At 36.4% G+C, this 12,559-nt stretch overlaps 1 protein-coding gene across 1 annotated transcript; it reads right to left on the bottom strand.

The window, feature by feature from the left end:
- Positions 1-7,870: 7,870 nt before the first annotated feature.
- Positions 7,871-12,369, bottom strand: LOC117333984 (very long-chain acyl-CoA synthetase-like). The gene is made up of 6 exons (XM_033893405.1): positions 12,253-12,369; positions 11,304-11,495; positions 10,638-10,749; positions 9,200-9,395; positions 8,658-8,755; positions 7,871-8,181 (listed from the first exon to the last, which is right to left on the bottom strand). Exons 1-6 carry the CDS (start codon positions 12,367-12,369, stop codon positions 7,871-7,873), a joined length of 1,026 nt encoding a protein of 341 aa, XP_033749296.1.
- Between the last annotated feature and the right edge of the window lie 190 nt (positions 12,370-12,559).

The following is a 12,559-nucleotide window of genomic DNA, read 5'->3' on the forward strand; positions in this document are numbered from 1 at the left end:
AAAAAATAAGTTTTATTAGTTTGATAAATTTCTATATTTCTCTGACAAAAATGCAATAAATGATTCTAACCAATGGTTACATTGAATTGAAAAGTTCTTACAATTGCAAAGGCTTTGGGGGCGTATTATCCATTTACAATGTAAACGCACAGTGGGGCATACGTGGTCAATTTAGGAATTAAATACAATTGTCGTTTCAAAAAACTTAAAAGCATGCTTAATATCAAAAGTTTTATACCACAATGCCAGAAATAAACTACATCGATGCACTTGCATTAAATTTCTATGGAGCGGCTTTCGATTCGGAACAATTGCGTTAACTCCAACGCAAAGTCATTGTCAATGTTGAACGGACGTTATTCGAGTTCCATTCTATTCGTATGTTTATGTAATTTGTAAAATAATTGCAATACTTGTACGCCTACACCAAATAAAAAGAGGATATAAAATAGTCTTTTGCATGATGCTGCATTGCAGGACTAATGCTAGCATAGCCGTACACTAATAGCAATGGTATTTGACAAATTTGATCTAAATGCTTCTACCTTGCTTTTCACAACAGTAACGTAACAGATTCGCTAGTGTATTATCTGATTGTGAACATCTGCTTGGCAAATGGGTCTCGTTGAAGCTTTTATCCAAGGCAGCAGATTCCTTTCATTAATTAAGCAAAATCACATTTATGTCAATACGATGTGCTCTCTGAATTGATTGATGGATTCAATCCTCAGCTTTGGCAGTGAACCTAAAGACAGGTTCAATATATTTCGAGAGAGAGCACTGTTGAACTTTTTCCATGGTAGATGTTGATGTTATCATTTTTCTGATTCGTTTTATTCCCGACATCCAAGCTAAATGCGTGTATGACTTGCCCAAACAACCAACAACATGAATACGCAATATACATTATAGGGTGTTACAAATATATTATATATATAATTTACCTGATACATCAACGGAACTATGTTCTTCGCGAAACCTCACAGGTGGGTTTTCAGGTTGATGTACTACAAAAAAAAATTGTTAAAAGGTACATGTATGACTTTGCACTTTGCCGAAATGTTCTGAACAATGTATTTTTTTTACTCTGAGAAAAAAACCCGTCTCTGCTAGACTGAACAGAGGTAATAATTGTTCTAGAGATTAAGTGGCATTATGGTTTCCCCACCTGCTGCATTTGACAAATCAGTGCAAGTGACCAGGTCTATAATAATTGCTGATTACAGTGGTCGGAGCTCGGCGTAAAATTACGACAATTTCTTTTTAAAGGCTAGGTAGACGTTGGATATCTAGCTCATATTATATATCGATCAGACATGTTTCACGCGCTCACGCATTGACAACTGAATGTCATAAGCCAAAACAAAAAACAAAAACAACAACAAATTTAAAAAAAAATCAAAAACACTTGTTTAGTTGTATATTAGGTATCCTCCGGTAAAATCACCTTATCACAGACCGGCCGCAGCAGACTCCAGACACCCCCTCCCGTAATTAGTCAATCAAGACCTAAGTTATGTAATTCTATATTAGTCAATAATGATCACATAAATGATGTATTTGACTATAGTGGCCGTTAGACTTTGTACCATTCATACTCTAGGCATGAGGGTGATCGATATATTCATTCAATCGTACTGTATTATATCACAGTGGAGTCTGTCCAATCCGGATCTTGATCTAAACCGGTCGGATAATTTAAAGTCCCAAAACTTCTTTCTTTATCCATAGTTATCTAATCCGGCTTATTTTGTAGTTCGACCCTATTTCCGATGTACAATATACAGCGATGGCCTTTGGGGCGTATGTAAGTACTTCATACCGTACGTACCAATATATCTACAAGCTGATTATCAATTGACCCTGCAAGGTGGACACGGTCAACCAAACACCGGACATCCTTTAACGCATAATAGATGACGCTGTCTAGTCAATTAAAACGCTTTACGTAATTAGGTATTATGCTTTATGCGAGCGAGATTTCCTCTCGCGAGGGCTCCACGATGGCGGGATACCCTGATGAGGAAGTAGATAGAGGAGGATAGTTAAAATCTCAATCTAAAGTGATTCTTCTGAATGAGAAGATACTGTTTACAATGTCTGATCAGTTTATGCTGCTACGGAAACAAATAAGAAGCGAAAAATGAAAATGAGATGAACTGGAAAACAAAGGCGCAACGTTTTTGAACTTATCGATAAAATGTTGGCAGGTATCTACTTCATCTGGATGAATTGAAAAAGGATAAAAGGGGATTCAATCATGAAGAGGAAGTTTTACTCAAAACACAATCATAGTCGTTTTCAATCAAATGTCGTGAGTGCCTTATTGGTCCTTATAAGGATGTGATAACGACGGAATATGATAACTCTGCTAAGTTTAACATTTTAAAATATTTGGTACATATTTTGAATTACGAAATAAGCAGTTTGTACAAGATAAAATGAAATCCAGTTTGAAGATTTGTTTCTATGTATTATGGTACAACTATTATAATTATATTGTATAAGTAATGATACTCAACCAGAATATTTATAGTCTGGAGCTCTCAACAAACCGGCCAAGTTATGTAGACCCGATAGAGTCGACCGAGTCTTAGGTCACAGTTAAGTGGTAGTTTAGTCATATGTATTGAAATGTATTGCTGTTGTATTCATTAACTTCCCATTAATAGCTATAGCCATTTAATGACGGTAATAATATTACTATTCTATATTAGGTTTGGTATTATTTAACGTCCTATCAACAGCTATAGTCATTTAATGACGGTAAAAATATTATTATGCTATATTAGGTTTGGCATTTTTTTAGTCCTACCACTAGCTATAGTGATTTAATGACAGTAATAATATTGTTTTGATATATTAGGTTCGGTATTATTTTGAGTCCTGTCAACAGCTATATATCACTAATATATATATACATATTTAGGTAGATCGTTTCAACCGAAAACAGAAAAAGAAATTTCCCGAGATTCCATTAACCAAAGCCATCAGTTGCATTAAACAAGGATAATAAATTGAAGCCAATTTCCTTTTATTCCTATTGCTAAGAATTTAATAATGCTTATGTAGATATCAATATACACTTTAAATTGTGTTCAGCTGAATATTTCAAACATTTATTGGTTTAGTCTATGTCAATCCATTGCTAGACAGGCTTGAGGATACAAAATATATTATGACAGCGAACAGTACAAAACAGCTCAGATGGATAAGTCAAATTCAAAATTCACTAAACATGATTTTATTTGTCACATAATCAACAGAAATTGCAAGGAAGGGGCAAACAACAAAATGTCTATAAACTGTAAGGAGTATATAGTAATATTCAATCAGCAACAATGATTCCCGTGGATCATAAGATATTATATTGAAGTAGGAAGTAAAAAGTGCCCCACACATTAGTCCATAACTATATTGATACAAGACGTACACAAATCAACGTTCAGTTTTCAATTATAAGGTAGAGTACTATAATGTAGAACGTATAAATGTGTCGACTTGTCGCCATAACTCTATCATCCCACAACAGCAGTGACAACGAAAGCAGGATTTTATGGTTTCCGTGTACGATATTGCTCTCTTCTGATTATGAGACGACGTGCGTGATTGGTGTGTGACGTAGAACGGAGGGAAACATATTGACGTCTCTGATTGGTCAATTATGTATAAAACTTAACAGCAGTACATCTTAACATTGCCCAGTCATCGTCAAGAATGACAGGCCCACGTACGTGTTTATCATAGCAATTACATTGCGTAAATGCAAAAGTGGTAAGTGATTGCGAGAAATATACGAATAATAAAAGAATGACGTAATACTCTGCACTCGGCTTTTATGTCCGTATCAGATTGGGGAGAAAGTGAAAAGGTGAAAAGCCTCTAATGTCTCTTTTATTGTCTATGATGATAAAATCATAGTTAAATATGTATAAATGTAAATGTACGTGCGTAGGTGGTCGAGTGAGTAGGTAAGTAGACACTTTGTTGGCCATAGTGTTTATGCATTTTAATGTTCGTTATAACTTATTGTACATGTCGTTGATTAATAAAGCGTAGCTTTTAGGATAAATATGTTCTGAGTATGCGTTAAGTACCATGACAGGTTACACATTTGTTCGCATACTGTAAGCCAAAGTGGTTACATTACAGAAGATACATGTAAAAGAGTGCTTTGTGATCCTGCATATCATAATTAAGTTAAGTTCAATTTGGTTTTGAAACGCCAAAAGAATAATTGAATTAGATATAGGGCTGAAATAGAATTAATTTCAAGATTTGTGAATCAGTTAAAATGTAGGTTCATTTGACGTACTGCCTTTTGTTAATATCAGTTTGTTAGTAAATGTACCATTGTACTCAATGAGACCCATACCTGCCAAGCGTAAAAATACGTCTTTGACATATCTGTTTCAAGCTAGTTTTAACTTTATGAGTGAAAGCTTTTCCGCCGCCATAATTTTGATAGACATATTGACATTCCGATAGCTTTCTCTGTTCGTTCCATTCCACGTTTTATAGTGTCTGTCCCAATCGGTGTTTGATAAAACAACAAAGATAACAATATAATATATAAAAACATAGATTTTCATGGGAACTCCTGAATTAGTACATGGTTAATAAGACCTGGCATTCCGGAATGGTAAGGCAACCTCAAGGAATGTCAACAAACACGTCTGACGTCATACCGCACGACGGGAAAAAAATCAAAATGAGATCGTAATGTAGACCATAAAACCTTCGTATCGTCAGTATCTCGAAACCTCACAGTAAGAACTCGGGTGGTGACAATGGAACCACCTCTCACATCATCATTCTCAGCCACAGCAGATAATAGTTTCTGTATCCCTTGGCTGGATATTGAGTACATGTATGCAGCATTTTATGAAACTCAAAAGTACACAAGTAAAAGACATACTTATTTTGATATTATTGCGTGTATTCAAACAAACGGGAATGTAACCTCGCCATATAGAGGATTTAGACAAAGTCTCTTACTACAAGGCCAATCCAATTACGGAAGGTCCCTTACCGATTGACTGCATATGTATCCCCAGTGTCCATTGCAGATATCTTACTGCGTTAAAATCTTTACTAATATTGGCACCAAACCAGAATATACACCCTTAGACAGGTTATGTGAAAGCTATAAAACCATGCCAAATTGATTGAATCATTATAATTGCACTTCATCTTCAAACTTTTAATATTTTTATGTCCTATTGGATTTTCCAAATTAATTTCTTTTTCTCGATTTCCACAGGCTTTGCCAGCATTATCATTGATGAGTCCTATGGTATGAAATAGCCATATATGGTTCAATCTTATGTTCATTATATTTGGCATATATAATGTTCTTTACTAATTTCATATTTAAGATACTATTCATGTTTTTGGTTCTATTATAAATACATTTTAAACAAACGCTATGATTTCAAAAGAAAGCAATGGCTGTCATGATGGTTTGCACTTAAATAATCAGTGAGTTTTAGAATCAAGACTGTGGGTGGTTAAAGATAAAATCCTCAATACTTGAAACTGGAATTGATGACTGTCATCTTTATGATCATCCACTTGCAAATATTTCCACCAAGACGCTTCGAGCTCCTTCAATAAAATTCACCTCCGGGGCGGTGAAACAACTTTACTTCGGAGACATACTGCGTCTCTGTCAGGCCATAAATCAAAAAAAAATATGGGACACCCTGCATGCTGCTTTTTGATTAGGGCTAATTTCCGGGTCAGCATAAAGTACTCGTGCATGGGTTTGGTTTTGGTCGATCATAAAACTATTCAGTTTAAAACTCAGTTTTCTGAAGCAAGTGATGATTTTCCTAAATGAGAGCGAGAGTTTACGATTATTTGTTTTCTGGTGTTGGAATATTTCAGCTCCAAGTGTGTTTTTTTGGCCGACAAGGCTATTCATCCTATGTTAGCTAAGCCGTATTCAACCCTAAAAGCTATGCAGTAACTTTGGGGTGCACTTTTACCACGTGAACTATTGTGGACCATTCTCCCAGGACGCACCTTCCGAACACGGCTAATTAATGTCAAACTTACCGTTAACAAATTTCATCATCCGTTAAGAGATTCAATGCTGACATTAGGTGAAACTTTATATTGCGGTTGAATTATATAAGTCATTCACTGTTGTTTTTGTAGTTAGTGGTAACTTAAAGAGTACCAATGCTGACAAGGGACAATTTACTTATAGGCCATCTAAATTTGATTGGGATTCCACGTGAATGGCAGACGAGTATAAAGACACTTGACATGATTTGAATCGGGGTACATAACATTATCATAATACTGTTTATGTGAGGTGATGGTAGGCAAACCACTATTAATATAGTATGGTAGTAAGATAACTTTATACCTAGTATGGTAGGAAAATCACTTTATACATATTATGGTAGGAAATCACACTATACAAAGTATGATAGCAAAATCATTGTATACCTAGTATGATAGGAAAATCACACTATACATTTTATGGTAGGAAAATCATTTTATACACAGTATGGTAGAAACATCCATGTTTCTTTCTATATATATATTGCATTTGTTTAGATTACGTTTAGGATTGTAATATCACTGGTGAGTCGTCGAAGAACTTACATATACTGCTCCATTATTTATACCATCACTTATGTTACAAAATGTGTATCCACAAGTAATATTGCCAATTTTTTTATATGTCAATTGCAATTTCTATAATTCAATCTTAGATATCCTTGTATTCGAATCAATGTTCAGTTTCTCATTTGCGCAAATCATTAACATTGACTTATTTCAACGGTAATCACCGGAAGTTATAACACAGGAAGTTAGATAGTGTAAGGCCAAAATTAATTAAACTGCATCATTCATCTGTTCCGTCCAAAGAGAGGACTTGTCGGAAATGTTAATGGCCTGAAGTGTTGATATCTAGCAGGCGACTAAAATATGACGCACGAAATATCAAAATCTAGAATGGGCGCTGTAATGGCCCCATAATTCAAAAAATGAACGATTGTCAATATTTGACTTTAACAGAACATTAACACGAAGTAACTTGAACACGCGAAAGAATGTGTGACACATAAAGACTACGGTAAACCTCGAGGAGTACACACACGTTCAAAATTCGTAGTTAGCAGAAAATGATAACTCCATCTGCCTGTGTGTATGGTTGTACTGCATGTCTACAGCAAATAACGGACGATGACGCTAGTAACTCATATTCAGTCAATAGCTACATACATGGAAGAGTATTATGAGATGGTACATGTAGTTTAAAACAACAAAACAAAATTTTGCATAATGTTATTAATTTGAAAAAAAAAAATGGTTTGTTTATATATTATGTTTAATATTTGCTGTTCGGAACAAAGAATGAAAGCATAAGAAATATTTCTGTGTATAGGTTACAGTCTTAAAGGTAAACTTATGCTCATCATGAGTATTTTTACAAGATTACATTATAATCAAACATATAAGCAATCAAAAATTGCTGGCTATATTTTTTCCAGTTTCATGTCTAATCTGAAATCAGCCCCTCGTTTTCGTTCTTGTCATAATTATACATTTTGTATATCATGAGAAGCAAAACAAGCAAGGCAACAAGTCCCTTGATATGCAGAACGGACTCAAACTAAGATTTTCTTACCCTGTGCAACCATTTTGTCAAATCGCATTATTTTCCTCATGTTAATTAATGAGAATTGTTACAAAAAGAATACTCCTCATCCTAATCCGTAATTCGATATTTCCAGCGAATATTTCCTTGATATATATATTATTACAATCATCACTGAAAGACATTTCCCAAATCAATAATTCAAGCATTAGTTCTCCTAATAAGGCACACGTTATGTACAGTTATGTGTCTCTATAGCCTCGACTTTATGACTTGGTGGTAAGACGCAGACTCAAGAGGAGAATACGTTTTGTTTTTTACGTCAACACAGTAGACAGGGTCGCTTATGATGTCTGGATTGTAACCCTCTTTAACAAGGTCTACCTTCCTATGCTTCATTGTCTGTGTGACCTCAAAATTGGTTGGGAACCTCAGAAATAAAGGTCTGGCATAGTTTGGAAGTGAGTTAGCACATTTCCGGTAGATTTGTTGTAGTACTTCCGGTGTACTGGTTGAGTGATCTTTTAGGAGAATGGCTGCCATTCCTGCCCTTCCATCATTATCTACAATACACCGAAAGTTAGTCAACACCAACATACGAGTTGAGGTATCAATCTTGCAAAAGGATTTTTCAAAATGATCAAAAGAAATTAGAAATAAAAATTGAGATTTAGATACAGCTAACCAAACATTAGTGAAGCTGCATCATACTGTTGTTTCGCCTTGTACACACTCGTCTGCCTTGTTAGTGGCCTAAATTTTTAACATATCGTATTTCAATACAACGTCAAACACTTGTGGATGTTCTGAACAGTGTCATTATCTAAATGAAACGCGACATGAATGATACGGCACATTTCGGAGAATAAAACACTGAACAAATTATTTCAGTTTAGTGTGTCGGTATGCCGATATTAGTATGAGCACATATGCAGGCTAACCTTGCGATTAATCATCAGAGGAAAAACAAATTCTGCACAGCGCATTTCGTTATAAGAAAATAGTTAAGTATTATTGTCTTATTCGGGTAATTACCAACCTGGTACCTCGACACCGTACACGTTGACATCTTGTATAAAACTCAATGTACTCAACACCTCAGCTACCTCCCGTGTTGACACGTTCTCACTTTTCCAACTGAAATGACGGCGAAGTTGTAATGTCATTAAAGAATATTACTGTAAAAACACATTTATTTGGCGCACTAAAAGTTTAACGCAAACCTTAATTAAACGTGCCAAATGCTGTCCCAGAATAGTGATTTTTTGTAGAAAAAACAATATCTAGTTATTACAACCAGCGCGATCATGATTAAGCTAGATATTCTCAGCGCTAAAGCAAAATTACCGCCAGTTGCAATAATATTAAAGGCTACATTTATTTTATATATTGAGAATTAATTAATTATTTGTTAGGACGGAGGGTTCATCTTATCATTCAGGTCTTCACACATTCAATCATGCAATAACGGGATTTGCGGAAATATAAATCCCGAACAACACTAAAAATAATCAATTTTACTAATGTGTGTATCAATTCGTAACACAGGTACTGTATGTCTATGTACATAGTGATACTAACCGAAATGTATCCCCAAGTCTGTCCCGAAAGTACAGATAATAATCTTTGTCAACGAAAACTATGTCCCCGAAGTTGAAGTAGGCGTCGCCTTTGACGAAAACATCCCTGAGGAACTTTTTCTCATTGATAGACTTGGACCCAACATAAAATTCTGTCGTAGTTTCGGGTACAGCAGATATTATCAGGCCTTCCTCACCTGTTGATTACAAATGCCATTAATTATATATAAATCAGGTATTTCTCTTAAATAAACACGCAATTTTGGCCCGGTTGTTCAAAAGGTGAGTATCACTTGATTAGTGAAAACCGTATTTACTTTAAAACCTGCGTGCGTGCGTTCGTGTGTGAGTTTGTGCGTGCGTGCGTGTGTGTGTGTGTGTGTGTGTGTGGGTGTGTGTGGGTGTGTGCGTGCGTGTGTTCGTGCGTGCGTGCATGCGTGCCTGTGAGGGTGGGTGAAAGGTTGTGTGTGAGGGAGGGTGAGGTTGTTTGAGGGAGGGTAAGATGTTGTGTGAGGGAGGGTGAGTGGTTGTGTGAGGGAGGGTGAAAGGTTGTGTGATGGAGGATGAGAGGTTGCGTGAGGGAGAGTAAGAGGTTGTTTGAGAGGGTGAGGTTGTTTGAGGGAAGTTGGGAGGTTATGTTGGGAGGATGAGAGGTTGTGTGAGGGAGGGTGAGAGGTGTGAGGGAGGATGATAGGTTGTGTGAGGAGGTAGAGAGGTTGTGTGAGGGAGGGTTAGAGGTTGTATGAGGGATGGTGAGAGATTGTTTGAGGGAGGGTAAGAGGTTGTGTGAGGTAGGATGAGAAGTTGTGTGAGGTAGGGTCAGAGGTTGTGTGAGGGAAAGTGAGAGGTTATTTGAGAGAGGGTAAGCTGTGTGTGGGAGGTTGGAAGGGTGAGAGGTTGTGTGAGGGAGTGTGAGAGGTTGTGTGAGGGAGGTAAGAGGTTGTGTGAGGGAGGGTGAAAGGTTGTGTAAGGGAGGGTAAAATGTTGTTTGAGGGAGGATGAGCACTTGTGTGAGAGAGGGTGAGAGGTTGTGTGAGGGGGGTAAGAGGTTGTGTGATGGAGGATGAGAGGTTGTGTGAGGGAGGGTAAAAGGTTGTGTGATGGAGGGTGAGAGGTTGTGTGAGGTCGTGTGTTATGTGTGGGTATTCCTTGAAATAGATAGCTGGGAAGGGACTTAAGAGTGTTAAAGAACTTTCATAAAATGTTGTCATGATAGATTTACCAGAAATGATTTTATCGTGATTGTATAATTGTTGTTAAATTGTGATTAGCCTAATAACCTTTTGAACAAATTGGCCTTGGTCAACATTTTTATGCAAATTACAAACAGATATAATTGATCAACGATTGCGAAAACAGGCATGTGTGACAGTAACATTGTGGTCATTGCCTGACGACAGAGGTCATATTGAATATCTAGAAAGACGTGTATAATAGACCTGCGCCGCAGTCGATGCATAATCCGTCCTTTCCTCTGATTGGCTCCTCTTTGACCCTATCATAGCGTATCACACGTATTTGTACACTCAGTTTGTATTTGGAAGCAAGGCGCTATAAAAGAAATCGTGCATAATTATTGATTACAAATATCAGAATGCTGTTAGAAAGTCATGTTATCAATACATGATATCAAACCTTATTTAAATAACAGCGTATTTGATTGAATTAAGTTCATCACATGCAGTGACAATAAATCATCATGTCATACGATCGTGAGTCTCTGTTCGGTTCGCCCCATTTGGGAACACTCGTCAATGTCATTAGTTATCGGTCTTTGGCCATGAAATTTGCGATCTTACTTTTCAAGTGAAAGGAAATGGAGCGCATGTTTCTATTTAGTTAATAAGCAAAGTATTCATTTCATTGTATACGCCTCGGGTGAGTAAATATACATGCCTTCTCAAAGTTAGGACAAATGTATTCTGTAGAATTTGATATAATTAAGATAATTATAAATATAATATTAAGATATGCCAGTATATCTTCCTCTTGCTTGTTAAGTGCATATTCCAAAAAGTATATCTAAGCAGAACATATGGCAAAAACCAGAACAGAAAACACCTATAGTGTGATAGCTAAGGAGTACGTTAATGTAAACATCTAACCATTAGCGGGGATATTCTTCCGACGGCCCCGACTTTGTTGGTGAGGTTCAGAGTGAGTGATGTCCCTTCTGTAGCCCCAAAATGTTCTACGATCATCGGGATTTTGAATCTGTCCTGGAATTTCTTCCATATATCCAATCGAAGACCGTTACCCATCGCAATTCGGATGTTGTGGACGCCATCAAGTGGTGACTTCAGTGAAATATATAATGGAAGAAGTATTATACAGACCAAATAAAGATGACCCCTTTTCAAAGTTAATTATATATGACGATGACTAAAGTGCAGTGTAAAACGGGCGAACCAGTAAACAGAAAGGCAAAACAAGATATTCCGAAAGTATGATGTTTAAAGTGTACCTTGAATGATTTATGTTACTGTTACTAGTTCTTAGATAATGTTGTGAATTTTAGGATCGTGAAGAAATTGTGTGAAAATGTTGTATCGTTTTCAAGATACATGTATGCGCGATTTCATGGAATGTCAATGTACACATGTATGCAAATAGTGACCTATCGCGCTGTGACGTCACAAGTGTGTTATATATAAACTATTTTCACAAATTCGCCAAAATATTTCTATTGAGTCTATTCTTAGGTAACACAAATCAACTTCAGTGATTGTAAATTACCAGTATTCATACCAAAACAACAGAAAGCAGTGTTTTTAAGTGGGGTTGGACCTTCTCTCGCCATACTGGCTCTAGGCGACTCTCACACTTGTCACGTCACGACCCGCGACGAACAGCCCTAACAGCCCTTATGTTGATTGGCTATTGACATACAGGTAAAAATATATCGCGGGACAAAGATTCAGTTGTTGATAGCTTCTAATGTTCGAGGTGAACTTTCAAATCTTTGGAACCATGCAGTCAAGCAGGTATTGTGTAAGAAAATGAATTGTGGATCGCATCTTGATTTAAACATCTTTAAAAAACGCCAGTACTCACTTCCGGAACTTTAAGAATATACCTAAAGAGTTCTCCAATATAATGTACGACTGTGACCTTGTACTTCCGGCAGTCATCCCAGTAATGGCGGGCGGAAAACTTTCGACGGAATGCCATAGTACAACCTAATTAAAAAGTAAGTCGAAACAGCAATTATATAAATTAGAAAATATCCAAGATAAAGCCACAATATTTAAACTTGAATAGGTTAAAAGGTTTATAAATGTAAAACTTTTTGTATATATATCTATGTATACTAGTCAAACACATTCAAGGTATAAAATCAGTAAAATGGGTTGCGTTCAGG

The sequence above is a fragment of the Pecten maximus genome, chromosome 9 (assembly GCF_902652985.1).
Source record: "Pecten maximus chromosome 9, xPecMax1.1, whole genome shotgun sequence".
Classification (NCBI taxonomy): Eukaryota; Metazoa; Mollusca; class Bivalvia; order Pectinida; family Pectinidae; genus Pecten; species Pecten maximus.

Bases quoted from the DNA above. Each gene is read 5' to 3' on its own strand.
- LOC117333984 (XM_033893405.1), bottom strand. From the start codon at position 12,369: ATGGCATTCCGTCGAAAGTTTTCCGCCCGCCATTACTGGGATGACTGC. The intron at 10,750-11,303 runs GTTAGATGTTTA...TTTCTTTTATAG, and splicing joins GAAGAATATCCCCGCTAATG to CGCCTTGCTTCCAAATACAA. The intron at 8,182-8,657 runs GTTGGTAATTAC...GGTGTATTGTAG, and splicing joins GTACGGTGTCGAGGTACCAG to ATAATGATGGAAGGGCAGGA.